The sequence below is a fragment of the Triturus cristatus genome, chromosome 2_1, assembly GCF_964204655.1.
Source record: "Triturus cristatus chromosome 2_1, aTriCri1.1, whole genome shotgun sequence".
NCBI classification, from domain to species: Eukaryota; Metazoa; Chordata; class Amphibia; order Caudata; family Salamandridae; genus Triturus; species Triturus cristatus.
The window spans coordinates 100,327,910-100,347,636 of NC_140581.1; the positions used below are offsets into that span (position 1 = coordinate 100,327,910).

General features: G+C 46.4%; 1 protein-coding gene across 2 annotated transcripts in view; it reads right to left on the reverse strand.

The window, feature by feature from the left end:
* Window positions 1–19,727, reverse strand: part of IL11RA (interleukin 11 receptor subunit alpha) — a 278,686-nt gene that overhangs the window by 196,993 nt on the left and 61,966 nt on the right. The window contains exon 1 of one of the 2 annotated variants that reach the window (XM_085628322.1): window positions 13,589–14,075. The exons of the other annotated variant lie outside the window; for it this stretch is intronic. Within the exon in view, the coding sequence (XP_085484448.1) occupies window positions 13,589–13,594 (6 nt within the window). The 5' untranslated portion in view covers window positions 13,595–14,075. Of the gene's footprint in view, window positions 1–13,588; window positions 14,076–19,727 lie in introns of those variants that run through there. 2 annotated transcript variants of the gene reach the window in all.

Sequence of the window (19,727 nt, forward strand, 5' to 3'; positions counted from 1 at the left end):
AAATCCCAACCGAAACATAAAAGTGGTTGGATATCAGTAACTTCTCAAAACTTCGAAAGCAACACTTCTAAAAAAAAAAAATATCAATTCTAAATTTGAAATTAAATATTTCAAAAAGAAACACTTACCTAAGTGTTTGATCTCAAAATGTACTGGAGTAGAGACATTGCAAAATGTGCTCAGGGGTTAGGGTATGGGGTAAAGATTTAAGGGTATAGGGCTAATAGTTTGAAATACAGTGTTAATGGTTTGAGTGAGAGATGTCAGGAGTTAAGGGTTAAGTGTGCAAGGTTAGGGGTTTTAGGGAAGAAGTTTGGGGTCTGAGAAGGAGCTTAAGGTTTTGGGGTATCGGGATAAGGATTTGGGTATAAGGGTTAAGACTTGAAGGTTAAGGGTAGAGTGGTCAAGGTTTTAGGGTTAAGTCTTTGGTTTATAGAATTAAGAGTTTGGGGTATGGAGGTAAAGGGTTTCGGATAAAGATGATAAAGTTTTAAGAGATAGGCCTATATCCTTATTCTGTACCAGAATCCTACGCCCTAAGGGAAGATGGTAAAGGATTTACGATGTAGTTAAGATCTAGGAGTATCAGTTTAAAGGTAAATCTTTAATGTATGGGTTGGGCCTATATCTATGAAGTGGAGGTTAAGGGTGAAGGGCATAGGGGTACGTGTGTTGGATCTAGAGGCTATGAGCTGAGGGTATAGGATTAAACCCTGATTACATTTGTTTACTGTCACACTTTGAATGTGTTCAATGTGAAGAATGTTGGATGAGTGTTACCGTTATTTTCACTCAATCTGTATAATAAAAAAAGTGTTGCTTTTCACTGTAGTATCGCAATTAGAAATGTTTTAAAAAATGAACGCATGCTGTTTCTCAGTAAAAATATTCCAATTAATAAGATACAACCTTGACATTCTTGTCTATAACCACCATATACAGAACATAAACTTCCTCAAATATTGGACACAAGACAAAGCGCTGCTGTGCCCTACCATAGGACATCTGTACTATGGAAAAAACAAGTATGAGAAAAACAGAGTACACATGTTTGTGAAAAAATGTTTATGGGTGCAAGAACCAGGAAGTGGGGGAACTGCATTTAAAAATAAAAAAGCTATTGCATGAAATTTTGCGAACTGAACCTGCTGGTGTCCCCCTTGTACTGGGAACTCAAGAGCAACCCTCTGTTAAAAGGTCACGAGAGATATTCAGCAAGAGGCTGCCTTGAGAAGAAAGTCTCTCTCAGAGAAAGTTTGACTGTTTCTGCAAGAAATATTGAGCTCGAACCAGTGACGCACAAGCAGAAACCTCTCAAAAGTTCATGAAATTTGATTAATGTGTACATTTGGGAATTTTACCAGATTTTGTCTCAGTAAGAAAAAAAATGACCCAGGGCTAGGGAGAACCCCCTTTCGGGATGGTTGTAACTTCACCAAGAACATGCTCACATCCTTGTAACCTAGCACCGAGAGAAAATAAATACAGTATGCAGAACTTTAAATTTGTCTGAATGTCCCTGATCCAACATTTAAGACTCGAGTCACAAAACGTCTTATTGTTGCGGTTTCCAAGTCCTGCTAACTTCGCTCTATCAGGATCTTAGCAACTGGTTGATCCCAAATCCCACGTCCAAACTTGAAAAATATCTTTGTTTTAGGTGTACGAGGAGGTAATGTAGGAAGCCTGACACATCCATGCGTTACCTGTCCGAGAGTGAGCAGCTGTCATGCATTCTCTAGATCTGTTCCTCGTGTTTGTGTCACCCCTTCAGTCTTCCAGGAAGACTCTCAGATAACGACGCCGTGTTCATCTGTGAAACACGTCACAGCTTAAATGTGTACGTTGCATGGCCGGGCAGGTCAGCCAAAAATAAATCAGAGAGAAGGGGGGAGGGGGCTCTCTAAACAGACAGACCAGACTGTTGTCTTCAACAAGACTGGAATTATTAAAGTTATTTATATAGCTTGACCCTGGCCCGAGCAGACGGGTCTATTTTCATTAGCGGTGTACAAAGATGTTTTTTAAAAAAAAAAAAATCCTTGCAAAGGTCTTTTGAAAACGTTGTAACGTCATAGTTTCCTTCTGTGACGGCAGCGTCAAAAGCATACCTCTTCCATCAAATGTAGCTACATGTATTATTTAATGCTAAAATATTATTCTGCCAAAAATTATAGTTTTTTTCTCATTGGCAATGCCACTGAACACAGAAAGTCTAACGAACAGTTTTTTGCAAAGAAAATAAAGGAGGATACATTTTCCAGCCTGGAATTAAGCACAATTGTGAAAGAGGCATAGACTGCACGTGTGCATCATGGTGTGTTTGTGTGTTTGGCTGGGTTCTACTAGCATGAATATTATATGCCTAACACGTTAACTGCTTAGAAAAAAAACGTAATACATTAAAAGGAAAATTGCATTTTTTTTAAAGGGCAGAAATTAGGAGATCAACACTTCTTTGAGGGTGAAAAAACCTTCCACAGCCCTATTTTTACTGTGACTACTGGCACATGTATGCAGTGACATTTTATCTAACAACAAAAATTTAACCATGTATGGTTTTACTGACCATTCAACAACGCGTGTAGCATCAGCGTTCAGTGAGTTTTTTTCTTCCGTTAGGCTCTGGCCGGGGGGAGAGGAGCACTTTACGTAGGACAGGGATTAGATGTGGAGTTGTGTATTTACAAAATGTCAGTGGTAGCCAGACGGTACTTATCTTACTAGTGGTGTCCACACAGAACCGACCTAGCCCAGCTTTCCAGAAGGTTTTATCTGGGATACGCATCCAGCAGACATTGTAGCATCACTAGCCGGGGAGTTGGTCACAAACACTGGTTATTGGCCCTCACCGCACTTGTGGGACTAGGCCCGAAGCCAGGGCACATAAGGACGGTGAGAGACGACAAACCACAGCTGCTCACTGCATGGAATGCTGGAACTGGCTCATTTAATTAGAATACGTGTTGCTAATGCGCATGCATGCATTCTAGATTCAGCAGCAGGATCATCAAGCAGCCAGTGGGCATCCTTACCTGCCTGGGTTGTGTGAGGTTCAGGGTGGCTCTTAATAACCTTATTGCCCATGTGTTGTCAGCAGAGTCGTTTTTAGGCATGAGCAAAGTTATGGCCCGGGGCTCCAGACTTTCAGGGGGCCCCCTGAGAGAGTCTTCCCCTGGTGACCTATCAAAATTCCTAAACAGATTGTTGTCAATAGCGTTTTCCTTTAAATTTATTTTTAATGTGGATAATGTATGGGATTCTATTACAGACATTTTTCAGACAAATGTGCTTATGTTTCAGGCAACATCCATAAAAAACTTTTTTAGATCAAAACAGGACCTCAGATATGAGAATTGGGACGGTGTCACAGAGATTATTTGCAGTAATATCAGAGAGCTGCTGCTGTGTTACAATATTGACACGTCACTATCCCTGAATATTAGATTTAACCACATTTAGGATTCGGACCAGTGTGCCTGTGTGCTGTCAGTGCCTGGCCTAAGAGGGCATGAAAGAGCTGAAACTGGATCATAAACTTAAAGCTGTTCCGAACAAGGGCCCCAAAGTTCATCTGGCTCAGGGCCCCCAAAATCCTTAGGCCGTCCCTGGTTGTCAGGCATTAACAGCTGTTAAGTACCGAGCACTTCACTGTGCGACTAGCCTTCAGTTCAGAGTCATAACTGAATGGTGGGCAATTAACAGCAGTTACATGGGCACTGGGGCCCTGAAAATAGGACAATATGTTTAATTGGCACCCAAATGTAGAGCCTGGCTTCACAAAACTACTTTGTTTAGAATAAAGATATTAACAGCTGTTGCAACGTAGGTTTACAGTTCAATCACATTGTGAAACTAGGCCACAAAGAAGTCCAGTACAATGACCATGTGTGTTTGTCTGTGTTCTTGTGGGGGCAGTTAAATCTGTTAACTGCCCTTTCTGTGTTTTTAAGCATCTTTCACTGGGTGAAGGGACGGCTCTTTACTGGTAGTTAACACTGCATTCAAATTAATCTGATTGGCTGTCCCATACACTGCACTGAATGCGGTTTTGGTGAACCACGCCCATCTCTCCCATATATAAAGTCTAGGAAAGGTCACAGTGCCTCATGGTGGAGCAGCTTGTAATAACACAAATATATGCCCTACCTAAAGGTTGTGCCTTGCAATCCAAGGTGAAAGCGCTAGATGAAAATAAGAATGTTAGAAGTATTTGGAAAGACCCCAGTTGTCACCCGCCTGATACGTCTGTTTTATGTCCTTCCAGCTCGTATGTTGCTCTTCCACCAGAACTTGTTTAGATTATGCAAATTGGATAACAGCAAAAATGGCAATTAGCAAGTATAATTTGTTTTGAGAGGGGAAGAAAATAAACAAGGCCTCCTTGTGGTGGTACTGGAAAAGACCGATTAAGTGTAAACTAAGTTGGACTGAACATCCCTGGTTTTAGAAGCTCTCTCTCTCTAGAACTGTACGTTAGGGACCTCGATGACACATGAACTCGGCCGCTGAACGGAAGCCGGGATATTTTAGGAAATGACGCAACCGGCAGTAATCCTTTAATGTCAGAGGGCAAGTCGGGAACCGCAGAGGCACAACGAACATTGTGTGAAAGTGAAATGTTGAGATTCAATTCAAAAGGGATGAAAGTGAAAGTCAATCAACTCACCCCACCTGGGACAAGTCTCAGTTTCAGAGGGATGCAGTTCAGAAAACGCAAGCAGTGTGCGCCCCCTCCCAGCCACCCTAGAACTTTCTAGTGACAGAAATCTCGTGAAATATGTTTTTATGACTCTGACACTAAACCACATGGTGAGTCGTTATCAATTTGTACACAGGAGGGCACGATTTTTTATTTGAGCGTGGCAGCACCAATCGAGTGAAAGCCCCCGTGTGCACTGACGTCATAAGACATCACAGCAAGTGAACAATGTCGGTCCCTCTTTGTAATCTACCCACAAGATGGAGGGCAGTGACTCCTGCCTTCCTGACAGAACTGGACCCAATCTGATATCAAACCTGTCACCATATGATACACAAACTCACCAGCTGGTCCTCCGTCATAAACGGAACTGACGTATAACGTATGAAAGAACAGGTGGAACGTGTCTGGCAACTGGAGGGCACAGGCCATGGCAGCCCACTCAACCACCCACTCAAAACAAACCATACAGGACTGCGAAGGTGGAGAGATCCGACACGCATCCATGGCCACCTTTAGAACAGCCCACCAGGCAGGCCCAGAGAGTCACATACTCGGAGCATCGACGTCTTTATCAATGATAAAAAGGGTGAATATAATGTATAGCATCTTGACAAATCTTTTAACTGAGTGTCTCATAAGGGTGATCATATGAAGGAGGATTGTACTGCAGTCTATTTGGGCGCATCTCTCTTCCCCCTCCTCTTTCCCTACACCTTATATCTCCCTGGGATCCATAACATCTAGGAGTGGACGGCCTCTCAGAGCCAGCGTGGGAAAGTGGACTGAGAACATAAAAGGAAAAACATCCCAACAGAATATGGAGACCTGCGGAGATAATCAGAGCTGCCAGCAGGCCACAAACTGTAAACACTTCCTCATCCATCAGGCCACCAGGTGTTGTGTCCTATAACATGACATAAGGGCCCCAAGTAAGGCTGGTAAGAGCTATACAAATGCTGCAATATCATACTATAGAGAGATAGAGAGATAGAGAGATAGAGATAGAGAGATAGAGAGATAGAGAGATAGAGAGATAGAGAGATAGATAGATAGATAGATAGATAGATAGATAGATAGATAGATAGATAGATAGATAGATAGATAGATAGATAGATAGATAGATAGATAGATAGATAGATAGATAGATAGATAGATAGATAGATGGTAAAGGATACGTGGTAAAGGTTGTTTCCCCCATACAACAGGCATGTGTGGTAAAGGATATGTGGTAAAGGTTGTTTCCCCCATACAACAGTCTTCCACCCTTGAGTGTCAGAAGATGACACCAAGGCATGAATTACATGCATCAAAAGCCTTGCATATTTAGGTCTGGTTAGAGACAGTTTTAGCTGCTTGCCGAGAGAGTGCCTTCAACACCCAGAGAGAGGGTTAACAGGTCAGCCCCGCCCAGCCATTAGTAGCGGTATTTAATTTATGATAGATGTTGTATTATCTTTTCTTAACTTGTCATCCATTCAGTAATGTAAGGGATATTTGTTCCACCTCCTGAACAAGGACCCTTGAAAAAGAAACTGATGTTATTTTTTGTTGTTGTTGTAAATGCTGTTGTTTATATCCCGCCCTGATCAGCTGGGCAGAGATATGTTTCATCTGCTTTTCATGGGTGACGGATAACAGGGATGCCCAAGCAGGCGTTCGATCAGATGGTTCGAACTGCACTAAACAAAGGGAGAGAAAGGATGTTCTTGAAGAATCATCTGTGAGGCCAACCACCCTTTCACTGAATAAATAAAATATGGTAAACAGCTGTATTCAGATTCTGCATATATTAAGGAACATACTGGTGGTGGAAGATCAGCTGCTACTGGTTGGATGGGATGAAGCGTCTCTGGAAGTGTGGCTCTTCAGATGTCTAAAGGGTTGTAGAAGTCAAAGGGGACCAAAGTTGCCGGACACCGATGCTCCGTGGTGCAGAGTACTGAAATACCATGCCACGCATGCATAGATTTGGACAGAAACTGGGCTTCCACGATTTGCAGGAGGCATATCAACAAATCCAATGTTCTCACGAACAGCACAGTGAAAACAGCCAGGAGGCTTTAAACTGAAGCTGCATAACCTGAAAATGTTACTCCTGCACAGCCTAACGAAACCAGAGCACACTGGCACCATTGTGGCTGGTGGCTGGCGTCCCCGAAGGGATGGAGCAGGTGAAGTAACATCACCTGCCAACCAAATAGTGGCACAGTTTAGTAAATATGTAACAAAGCAATCACTGAGAAAAACTTTTAGGGACTCAAGTTTCCCTAAAAACGATGAGTTTAGCAAAAGCCGGAAGTTCAAAAAAAGTGGCTGTTTTTAGTTACATTGGGGTCTTGTTTAGGATTGCCCGGGTGGTAAAACGTAGTGAATTCACCTTGTGCAGACAGCACAGTGCTGCACTGAGCGCCACAGATGATCTGCGCACGAGGGCTTTACACGGTCACTGGGAGAGGTGTGTGCAAATGACCGGACAAGTGTCCTGAACGATAAATTGTTGCACAATTGGGAGAGGGGAAAGTCCCTGCCCTGTCCAGATTTAGATCGAGGACGGCAGCCCTGGGGGCACTGAATACTTTTTGCTCATCAGTTCCTCCCAGAAACAACCTGTGGAGAAGAGTTAACCAGATTCTGTTCCTGTTGGACCACATCTGAGTGCACCAGAGTCCCTTCAGAGCTAGCACGGGATAGGAAACCTAACCAGAGGCACCATTCTTAATGCAGAGGCTTTTGCCCTCCACTTTGGCAAGAGCATCCACCGAAAAAGGAATAAAAGCCAATGGGGAATAACATTGCGGGGGAAAAGACAAAATGCAAGTGGCTTGTGAGATAAAAACTGTCTCTTCTTGTCACTGATGGACAGGGAGACACCGTTCCAGAGAAGGCTTCGAAGGACCAAAGTGACTGTTGGACCCATGAAAGATGGGGCAGGTGGCCACTTTATGGGGGCAGAACTTAATGTGCATAGAAAGTGTATGCCTTGATAATGCCTCGGTGGGCGTCACGGTGCCCCAGTGGCACTCAGCAGCAACCTAACTTCTCAGAAGACACATCAGGCAGAGCACGGCACATGCACCTTACAGGGCACAGCTGGGCCACATAGTCATGGCCACTAAAACTCTGTGGCCAAATAATGCAGTAAGAACATGGAAGTAACTCAGAAGAATGACGTGTGATGTGTCAGCATTATTTTGCTATTTTCTCACTCTGTTTGGGTAGCACTTTCACTGTGTTAGTACCGTTTTAACACCTGAACCCATCAGTCTGGGACTAAATGCAACCACTTCATCATTGCAAAGGGTCAGATACTGCCTGGCACCACCTGTGATGATTAATTTAAAAAAAGATGAAACATTTTTGGTTGAAATCTGTAAATTGTGCCGCATACGCAGGTTAATTGGTCACTGTGGTGGATACATAAGTATGTGGAAGACACTGCAGCTGTAGAATCACATCATTGCAGTGGTTCTGAGAATCTGACAGCACTAACCACTAAAAAACCATGCACCCCCCCAAAAAAACAAAAAAACACAACCGCATTACACAGAACACTTCACACACATCCAGTGAAGCTTAAGTAATGCACACAGCAGGATACCCCCATGCCCACACTAGCACACGCCCCCTTCCACAGCCAACCAACGAACAGAACACATAAAACAGAACTCCTTACATCTAACAGCAGAGCTGCTATTGGTCAGGAGATGGTCAGCCTGGCCACCCAACACCTCTACTATCCCCATTACCACAATCCCATCATGAGAGGCAGTGGGGAGCCAATATATCCAGACACCACATGGACGCTCTCGCCATGGTCTCTTTAGAGACCCATCAAACTGCATAACCCATCGATCTAATAATTACAAAGACACACGTGTGTAAACTACAACAAACACACTGCTAAGCAAAGTCTAAAAGGTACCAATCTGTTTCAGAATCACCCACATCAGGATAAGAAGGCGCCGGGAAGCCGCACCAGTGGAAGGATGGGCGCTGAATAATTATATCTAACAAAACAGCAGAGCTTCACCTTAGGGGGAGGGACAGGTGCAGAGGTCGAGGGCATGGACTCCATGAGGGGTAAGCCCCTCTCCCCCTCCCCAAACTGGAGACTTGCTTATTGCAATGATGCAGCCCTGCTATGGGCTTACACTAACAACATCCTCAACACGGTGATGAACAGACTACCACAGCCAATCACGGCGCAGGGGCATGTTACCTGGCACTGACCCAGATGATGAGCAGACCACAGCCAATCACGGCGCAGGGGCATGTTACCTGGCACTGACCCAGATGATGAGCAGACCACAGCCAATCACGGCGCAGGGGCATTTTACCTGGCACTGACCCAGATGATGAGCAAAGTACCATAGCCAATCACGGCGCAGGGGCATTTTACCTGGCACTGACCCAGATGATGAGCCGAGTACCACAGCCAATCACGGCGCAGGGGCATGTTACCTGGCACTGCCCCAGGCGAGTCTGGCACTGCAGACCTGAAGGCACGAGGTCCCCCTCCTGCTCAGCAGCCATGATGGCTTCACGGACAAGGGGCACTTGCTAACAGAGTTATTCTGGGGTCCCTGGGACAGAACCACCCATCCAGCAGGTGATCCCAGACATGCAGGTCACTGGATCTTCTGACAGCAGGGGCAGCACACAAGAATAGTTGTGTTCGGGGAAATAAAGATGTGAGCACAGAGTGAAATATAATATCAGTGACTAATGTATATGTTTCTCACTCTGAGCATGAATCCATAAGCCAGGGATCGGCCATGGATACACCAGTGGCATCTTGTCAAGTTCCTGCGTGTACAGTAAGGGGGGGGGGGGGGGCACTTGCTCAAACACCACAGATTTTCTAAAGCCTCCTTTTGCTAGGAGAGGGGGGGGCAGAGAGACTCAACAGAGTGGGCAATGATGTTCCATGGATTGACATGCAAGACTTCTAAAATGATCCAGATAATATAAACAGAGAGCTGTGGACACGTGCTGGCTAACCTAACGCGCTCTTACAGCCACAGGATTGAAAGAAAGGGACAGAAGTCCATTCAGGTACCGAGCTGGGAATGGGAGCGAACTGGTGATCTGATAGTCACATGAGATTTGAGCGAAAACCGAGGAACAATATCATTTTTAGCAAAGGTTACAAATGTTTTTCACATGTCCCAGAATTATTATTTTTTTTAAATGATAGCTTGAACACTCTGAATTGATTAAGGCAACAGGAAGTACATTATATATAATTGAGGGTTCGCGTGAACAAAGCCCATTGGTAGATGGAAATACCCGTATGTATTTATAATCGAGGGCATGATCAAGGTCACCATACAATCCTTGACTGAGGAGCAAAGGCCAAGATAACACAGAGCCTCTCTGGGGAGCCACGATTCGAATGGTCGATGACATGGGTCAAAACGGGAAGAGGACCTTATCACGCACCCAAGATAGCAGAATTCACAGCATCTCCACAGTAACTGAAGTCATGATGGACAGGAAAGGACACATGCTCCAGTTACATGCCGGATATTAAGGGAGCCAGCCATCCACGAATTTTTAAATCACCCCTGCTTCTTTGGCAAGAGAGGAGAATGTGCTACTACATTTAAACCTGATCAGTCTAAATGACCAAAGACAGCATCTCCCAGAATGCACTTGTTTGCTAGCTGATAGCCCAGGGCTGCAAATACAGTGTCCCATTTGGAAGGCTTCATCTGAAATCTGTTCCATACAAGTTACCTTAAAATCTAGAGCGTCAACGCACTGCCCCATTGGCATTACCGCGCATTCAGCTCCCAGCAAACAGTGAATTGAAATCCTGATACCACTCAAACTTCTACACTTATGTATGCAGCCCTTTTATAACACACATTAACTTGCGTTTTTACTTTGAATTCTCCTCATAGGAATAACAGAGAAATAGAGCACCTCACAAAGCATTCTGGGATTGAGATATTAGGAAGGCCAAGGCCACTGGAATTATGCGATTCCACTACGGCGTTTTTCCGTATAATTAAACATTCACCACACTTCCCACTTAATCCATTATCTCCTGCATAGTATCCAGATCTCAACAAAAAATATTTGTAACTTAAACGGATCAAAAGTTAGTAAAAACAAGTAGAATACGAGGTGTGCAGAGGCAAACACTTAACCAAGGTGGCAATTGATTTATTCTGGTGCCTAACTGGTACTAATGATGTGAAACTTTTTCTCAGACAGAATATATGTGTTAAAATGATAAAATAGTGAAATATTGTTGCCACATAATTTGCATTTTCTTGATGCACCATTTAGATAACCCTGCCACATAATTTGTTACCTCATAACTGCATAATCCAAGCACATCTGAATTTTGTCAGTACCATGGAGCACTGTTAATTGCAAAGGGTAGAACCACATAATGGCTGAGACACTTCCAAATAGAGCAGTGGAAGTAAATTGTTCTCCCTTCTACATTACAGGATGCCATACGCCTTAATGTAATTTGGTTTTGGGTTTGAGTGGCACTCATCAACCAATCAAACAAGTTTCCAAATTTGGACTGTTTAAAGGGGCAACTACTGCAAGTCTCCCCATTGCACCTCACCGACCCAGGGAGCCAGAATTGCACAGAACCTCCCCCCACTAATAACCATAAGCAAACTGAGCCTTTTACGTTGATTGCCCTTACCGTCCCCTTATTTACCTGTCCTACAGGTGTCAAAAAGCCCAAGGGTTCTGAAAAGGCAGCCTCTTGGGCTTGAATACTTACAGACTGCACATTTTAGCAAGCAGTCCCACATAACGAGTCAAAACCTGTATTTTTTAAATCCATATTGGTGGACAAGCCCAGAAACCTGAGATTACCAAATGTAGGATTCACTCAGTACTTTTTTTTTAGTCACAGCAACACACGCACTTGCGTACACGCAGACACACCATCCGGGAGCATCCGAGATCTCTGAGAAAATATGTTAGGACATACATATTCTGTTCACACATTTCTGAGGATGTTATGGTCAGGCATGTCTGAGGACATCTTAGGGTCAGGCATATGAAAGAACATGCATATGTTAAGGTCATGCATACATCTGAGAAGGTTCAGAAGAAAAGACAACCTGTCTTCGTGATCTTGGGCAATCTACTGGGCATGTGATCTTCCTCACCATCACCTCAACTCTCTGCAAAGTGGCTAATCATCCACTATGTAACTCAAAAATGTAAGATCTCGAATTCATACACACAAATTGACACATTCTACTTGCAGGGTACTGAATTCGTGACACATTAGGGATTGTGAGCGCACCCTGTGTTGTATCAGTTATGCAGGAAATAAGATTACACCTGTCCCATTTTCACACAGTGACAGGCGCTGGTTTTAGTCTGCTTCTGACAACTCTTCACTTTGATGAATTCCGATCTTAAGCACAGTGATACAGTGCGAGTTGCCCAGGATCACACAATTGAGGCAGTTCCTCAGAAGACTACCTCTGCAGCAAACCACTGTCCGACACAGCGTGGATCTTGTTGCAGTGACACTCAGAGAGCTTTACAGACATTTCCTTGCATGTCTGGCACAGCGCAGTGATGTGAATTAGATCACACAAAACGGAGGGATGTACGTGTGATTGGGACAGTAAAAAATACTAGTGCTTTTAAATTACATATTTACATGAAACATAAAATGAGAACCGCTACGGTGGGTAACTATAAGCCTGTTATTCAGCGCCAAGAAGCCCCAGAGGTGAACGTGCACTTAACAAACATACATGGTATGTTCACGTTTACATACACGGGCAAATTAGGCGATCTGCCAAAAATGTAAAGATTGTTGTTGAACCAAGATAGGCAGGCGTAAATCCCGCTGTCCCGCCACTTTCCTACCCCTCAAGCAAGCCTCTTACTGTAGCAGTAGCGCCCCTCAAAGAGACCTGACGTCTAATGCGCACGGATTGAGACTGCTACATATCGGAAATGTAAGATTATAAAGGGACCTCAGAGCGGACTGGAAGATTTTACATGGCGTGCAAGCCTTCCATTTCACTAGACAGCAGTGTACGCGCCTCTCTGTAATCTACAAACGCCCCCGCCCCATCAATCCTCTTTCCAATCAAAGAAACCTAAGAGGCTCTATGAAGTCTGAGAGTGACTCAGGCACGCATCACAGCATCACGGGCCGTGAGAGACAAAACGCAGGAGTGAAATCTGCACGGAGCAGAGGCACGGGAGACGGGTGACAGAGCTGCATGAGACAGACGAGGGGCCCGCTAGCAGGGTAAGGAAGATGGAAAAGGAAGGAGAGAAGGGTGGAATGAAAAGGAAAAGAAAAAAAGGAGAAAGAAAGAAGCAGAGATGAATAAGAAATTGAGAACTAAAATAGAAAGAAAGAAAATGAAGGAAAGAAAAATAAAGAAGAAGGAATATGAAGAAAGGAAAAAAGAAAGAAGAAAATCGGTGATACGGAGGCGGGAGAGGAAAGAAAAAATAACGAAAGGAATAAAAGTGATACAAAGTGAAGAAAGGGAAAAGCTGATATTTTAGAGCATGAGAGAAAGTAAACGATTACAAAAAAACCGAAATATTAAGAATAAGTTACACAATTGATTTAAATTACCTAAAGTACGTGAAAGGGGAGGGGAAACAAGAGAGAGAAAGCAGACAGAATTTTTTTTTTAAATAATGGGAAAGGGACGAAAGAGCAAAAAATAAACATATAAAAATAATCCGAATGCAAACAAACGCAGAAAGCGAGAAGTAATTCTAGAAACGAAGCGCACGAATGAATGAGGTGAACGGGGAAGTGTGATTTCACAGCCCTCTCTCCCTTCAGCAGCCCCGGACTCGCTCCACGTTTCATGCACACTTCCTGTCCCACACAAGGAAAGTTCTCGCCCCCCTTACCTTCATATCCTGCGGCACCGGGCGCTGTCCCCCATCGTAGCCCGACCTCCGGAGGGAACAGAACGGGTGTCCCAGCAGGGCACCAGGCAGCCCTGCCAGCAGCACCAACCTGCAGCTCAGAAGCTCCCAAAATCCAGAGCCGGGGGGAGAAGAGAGCCCTGTGCGAGCGAGCACCGCCCCTTCCTGTAGGCTGGCCCCTCGGCGGCGCGCACTGCAGCCCCTGCTGTCCGAGCCCCCAGCAGAGCCCTCAGCCCCCGGGGAGGGGATCCCGAACCGGGCACGGCTGGAGATCCAGCGCACGCCCACGCGGAGAGTCACGCAGAAATCACTAGAGCCGACACGCGACGTGCGTGACACCCAGGGACCACGGCAGCGGCATTCCGAGCCCCGGCGTCTCCCGGCGACCTGCTGCAACTCGACTGGGAAGGGGCCAGGGTGTGAGGTGACTCACCAGGCAGGCATCAGTAATGGGCTGCCTGGCCTCCTCGCCGCCCCCCGGCCCCCAGCAGCCAGGAGAGCTGCCAGTTAACCCCCAAGGCACAGGCTCGGAATCCGGCTGCGCGCCTCTCTTTTCACTTTCTTTGGAAAACACGGCTGTGCTCTGGAGAGAGGCCGCTTCAAGTCAAGGGGGCTACCAGCGAAGAACACCCGTCGCCCGTAGTTGGAAGGGTGTGCGTGGCCTGGATTCTCGGTTGGTTTTCAGTGAACACACGACGCTCTTTCTCCTGTTTATTCATTCGGTTCATTCATTCAGTCGAACGCCTACCGATGTAAGTTCAAGTTGAGCCAGCCGTGCAATGTCAAAGCGCCCACACTGCAGCGTTTTAAAGGTTGGGCGCTATAAAACGAACGCTACGATGTAGATTCTAACTTGTAAAACAACGCGCCTGAGGCATGTGTCAGTCTCACGCCTTTAAACCCTTCAAGCAAAACAACTAAGCCTACCGACAACTACTGCCTCGCCACATAACCTCAGTGCCAATCTATCGTCACCTCAGTGGAACGAGAGTGTACAGATAACATGACAATAGCAAGGCACTCTGATCGCCTTTAATGACCATCAAACCTCAGCCCAGGGCCCACACCATTGTGCCAACATCAGCGGTCCTCTGTGCCACACAAAAAGCCACCTGTGGGCTCACCTTCCATCAAAACACAATGCCAACTCCTCAACCCACCGATGCCACCCTGATATCACGCACAAAAGACGCTACTAAACTCCACGCTTTCCTCGCCACAGGTCTTCCTCTGTGGAAGGAGCCAGTCTGGAAGCTGGCACCTCTAAGTTGAGCCCGGAGGGGGCCCCTCCACGTACCTTGCAGTGAGGCCCCCTCAAGGCTCGTTACGCCAGTGGCCCCCACTTGTCACCCTCCTGGTAGGTCCCACCTATCTCTCTGTCAGTCTGTTGCACCATTTTCATCTGAACCCAAATACAATATTCCTAGTAAAAACTCTCACATAAGGAAAACAAAAAAATGGATAGAAATAGTGACTTTGAAAAAAATAAAAAACAGTGCATGTGTCACAATAGTGACATCACCACAGTGTATGTGCACCCGCACGTCACCTGCACACTATGATGCCTCGAAGTCATACACATTGGTTTTCGTGTAAACCCCTCTGATACGAGCCGAGGCACCAGTCTACTGGGAACAAACACTAGGTAAAACCAACTAAATAAAAACGCACAGTGACAAATTCATATTTTTGGCTAGTGGTTGAATCATGGTTCACTGTTATGAGGTTATTCCACTGTAAGATTGGTAAAATATAACATGCCGCAACGGATACACTTCAGTTGTAATTTATCGAAATCCTAAGCACAACACCCTTTCAAGTGATGTTTCTTAATGGAACGGCAATATTTGTCTTAGAACAGTGTTTTATTCTCAATGAAGAAGAATAACGTCATTTCTGGTGTAAATGTTGGTCTATCTATGTTCAGTAATGACAGTTTAATGTTACCCAACATTTACAGTTACCGCTCAGTGATAATCATTGAATCGACCACTGAAGGATAAAAGGTGGAGTCAGCCGACCCAGGATTAGAACTAACATTTACATGGAACCCTCGACAGAAAGCGCCTTTACCGATATGTTATCTCACCCTCCTTTTACATTGATGTTTGTGAATCTCACGGTGCATATCACATAGAAAGGGCCTTGTGTAATTTGTGCTAACAGTTAACACATTAGTGCAGAAGGCAAACCATTCACTAGTGAAATGCCAGTTTATAAAGCTTGTAGATTAGTTTGCAGCCTCTGTCGGGAGCCGGTGTTAGAGGGAAGGGCCGGCAGTGAGGAGGTAGGGTTAGACTTTGCACATTAATAAGAGCCAGGCTGGGCTGATTGTTGCACTACGATGTTAGTGAAGACTCCAGTGCACAAAGTGATAAAAAGGGTTCACAGTCACATCCAGGTGTCTGACAGGGTGCCCACGGGTGGCTATAGGAAATCCTGCCCCGAGAGCACCCCTAAACATGATTTATAGCAAACCTCGGGGGCTGGAGTACATAATGTGCCCTGGTGCAATGCAATGCTGCACTAAAAATTGCACCAATCGAGCAGGACGACAGCAGCATTTACATCAACTCACTAGTGCGAAAAGAATGGCTCAATTCGCATAGATTGTATGTGACGTACTTGTGTAGTGCTCCCGAATTCAAGAAGTAAGCCAGGAGTACCTCTGGCCTACTCCGCAAACTCACGAGGATCCAGGAATACCTCTGGCCTACTCCGCAAACTCACGAGGAAGCCAGGAGTACCTCTGGCCTACTCCGCAAACTCACGAGGATCCAGGAATACCTCTGGCCTACTCCGCAAACTCACGAGGAAGCCAGGAGTACCTCTGGCCTACTCCGCAAACTCACGAGGAAGCCAGGAGTACCTCTGGCCTACTCCGCAAATTCACGAGGAAGCCAGGAATACCTCTGGCCTACTCCGCAAACTCACGAGGAAGCCAGGAGTACCTCTGGCCTACTCCGCAAACTCACGAGGAAGCCAGGAGTACCTCTGGCCTACTCCGCAAATTCACGAGGAAGCCAGGAATACCTCTGGCCTACTCCGCAAACTCACGAGGAAGCCAGGAGTACCTCTGGCCTACTCCGCAAATTCACGAGGAAGCCAGGAGTGCCACAAGCGTAGGTCACACCTAGTCACACACTAGTCTTTGTGAACCAGGCCCAAGGTTGGCACCGCCTGAGCACTGTCGAACTGTCATGATTTTACACTGGCCCTTTGGTGGATGTAGGGTTTTGCACCTCTTGGTTAGTGTAAATTCCAGTGCACAACTGTGCTGCACCACTACACGTTAATGCAGCTCCAGGTAAACGAGCGAGCCTGGGGGTGCCCAAGCTCCGCACACCCACTCTTGCAACCCGCCTGCTGTGAGGGAGGCAGGGGACGAATCTTTTAGGAACCTCTTCTCTGCACAGCACTATGTAGGTCTATGAAACAAACACTACTGTTCTAGGTGTGTCCAGTGAATTCACTGGCCGGGGTGGGGTCCCTTGCACTCTTCTGCAAATAAAATGATTGCCTTCATTTTGATATCTTGCTTGGAATGTAAACCGGACTCAAACTTGATATAAGACATGGATGTTTTATTCAATTCATGTCTTCTGTTCAGCGCCTCATTATGTAGGATTCAACTGAAGGCTTCTTGGCGCTGTAAGTAAGTAAAACAGAGGCTCCGAGCCTTGTCAGACGTCACATAGGCCGGTAATTTGCATAGCTTTGCAGGAATCGCATTCCATGATCAACACCAATTTCTAATTTAAGGTATCTCTACCAAGGAGCGGCTTCAGCCACGTTAATACATTGTGGAAGCAGTTACTAGTTTGTACAGATTCATTAAAACTGTTTGGAACAGTGAGGAGATCTCAGCATAAAAAGATCCCAGCAGAGCCCTGTGTGTCTGATTCACAGGGGGAAAGATAACTTACGCCAAGTACATGTCCAAGTTCACAGACTTGGCCCAGACTTTGAATTAGCTTGAAGCAGTAACACCTCAAAGGATTATATGCTGCTACCGGATTAATAAGAAAGTGGCGCAATGAACCAGTTGTGGCAAATGTGAAGAAGGTGTAGTGCTCAACCCGAGGATTAAAACCATCTGGCTGCACACATTTTATTTCAAGAATCACAAAGTAAAGTCAGTGGGTCTATTCCAAACACTCTCAACAATGGCCAATATGCCGCTTACAAGAGTGGTATTACAACGTTTCAAACCACTGAAGTAATAGGTCTTCATCAGGACAGAACAGCTGTATGACTCTTTTAAACAGCACCTAAAAGTTGACCCTCAAAATCAAGTCACAGACAGAAAGTGTTGAAAAGGGGCATGCTGCCAGCAAAATAACTTTTTTACTTAAGCTTGTCTAATCCGTAGGTAAGATACCGCAGGTGTTATTAATCAGCTCTGTTTGTACTGGTAAAACTTTGAGTTGTGATTCGTCTGCAGGGTCTCCATTGCCACTGTCAGCTCAAAGTAAGACATCCTTTTTGCTCCAAATTGTTTTTCAACAAGAGCCAAAATGAGGCATGGTCTCCTTTCACATAGGAGCCGCCAGGGTCCTGAGGAATACTCGGTAGCCCCTGTTCTCTTTCTGGCCCCCTAATCTAGTCGGGGGTTCCAGGAAGGAGGATAGGGCTCCAGGTCTGACCCCTAGTTTGTACCAAATAGACCCATAGTTGACGCTCCAGTTAACAGAAGACATTTTGGTGGACTAAATCATTATGGTGACCCTTGACCCTGTCTCCAGGCAGGTCTCCAGGCAGGTCGCTCCCCATGACGCACAGCTCCACCTGATTGTACCCATGTTCCCGCCCGCTGCTGCCATGAGTTTGCGCCAGTCCTCTGTCCTCTGTGGCCCCCAGGTTTGTCCCAGGATTTTGCCCATCTGCCTGATTCTGCCTGTCTGCCGCTTTTCTTTCTACTTTTTTGCCTATTTGCTCCTTCTGTGACTCTCTCTTTATTGGCATTTCTGCCACTTTCCGCCGCTGCGTCCCCTGCGACCCCTCACCCCTTGCTCACTCATTTGCTCCCCGCACCCGCCTCCAAGCTGCTCCTCCCTCCCACCTCCCCTTCTTAATGGCAGCCGCTGCGCGGCTGCACTGCGGGCGCATCGCTGCAAGCCCGTCTGCGCCCATCCACGCCTGGACCTCGCCCAGTGCTAGACCCCCTGGCACTCGCGAACGCCACGATGCCCGATGCCGCTATGACGCCAACATACTCCACAAACTCAACGCCGGCAGATCATCCACCTGCTTCCGGCCACCCTGAAGCTCACTCACTGACCCTTCGACTGCCGGAGCTGCAGCTTCACCAGCTACCGAACACCTGCACGTCCTGCCCCCCCACAAGGGCAGGTTGCAACCATCTCAGATGCATGCTACTCAACACCCGCTCCGTCCACAAGCACACTGTCAAACTCTGGGACCTACTCGACTCGTCCTCCCCGGATGTCGCCTTCCTGACGGAGACCTGGATGAACCCCTCCTAGGCGCCCGACATTGCCATAGCCATCCTGTCCGGCTACAAGATCACCCGCAGGGACCGCACCAACAGACCGAGAGGAGGAATCGCCATTGTCCACAGGAATACCCTCAGAATCTCGACCAGCATCGAAGACACCCTCAGCACCGCCGAACACCCGCACTTCCAGATCCACATCGATCCCAACACCACCCTCAGAGAAACCCTCGTCTACAGACCCCCGGGAACCCGGCCACAGTTCAGCGACTCCGTCACCGATGTCGTCAGCGCGCATGCCCTGGCCTCCACAGGCTAAATCCTCTTCGGAGACCTGAACTTCCACCTCAAGAATGCCAACGACAGCAACTCAACCACCCTGCTCGCCAACCTCAGACTCAAACAGCTTGTCACGACACCCACCCACTCCTCCGGACACACGCTCGACCCCATCTTTTCCACCAGCAACCACGTCACCTTCAGCCACACCACCGAACTCCACTGACTGACCACTGCTGCATCCACTTCTCCTTCGAGAAACACACCAAGCACAACCACCCTCAACATATCCCCCACCGCACCTGGAACAAGGTCACCAAATGCCAGTTTATCACCACCCTCGCCCGAGACCCACCAACCGACCCCTCCGACACCGACACAGCTGCC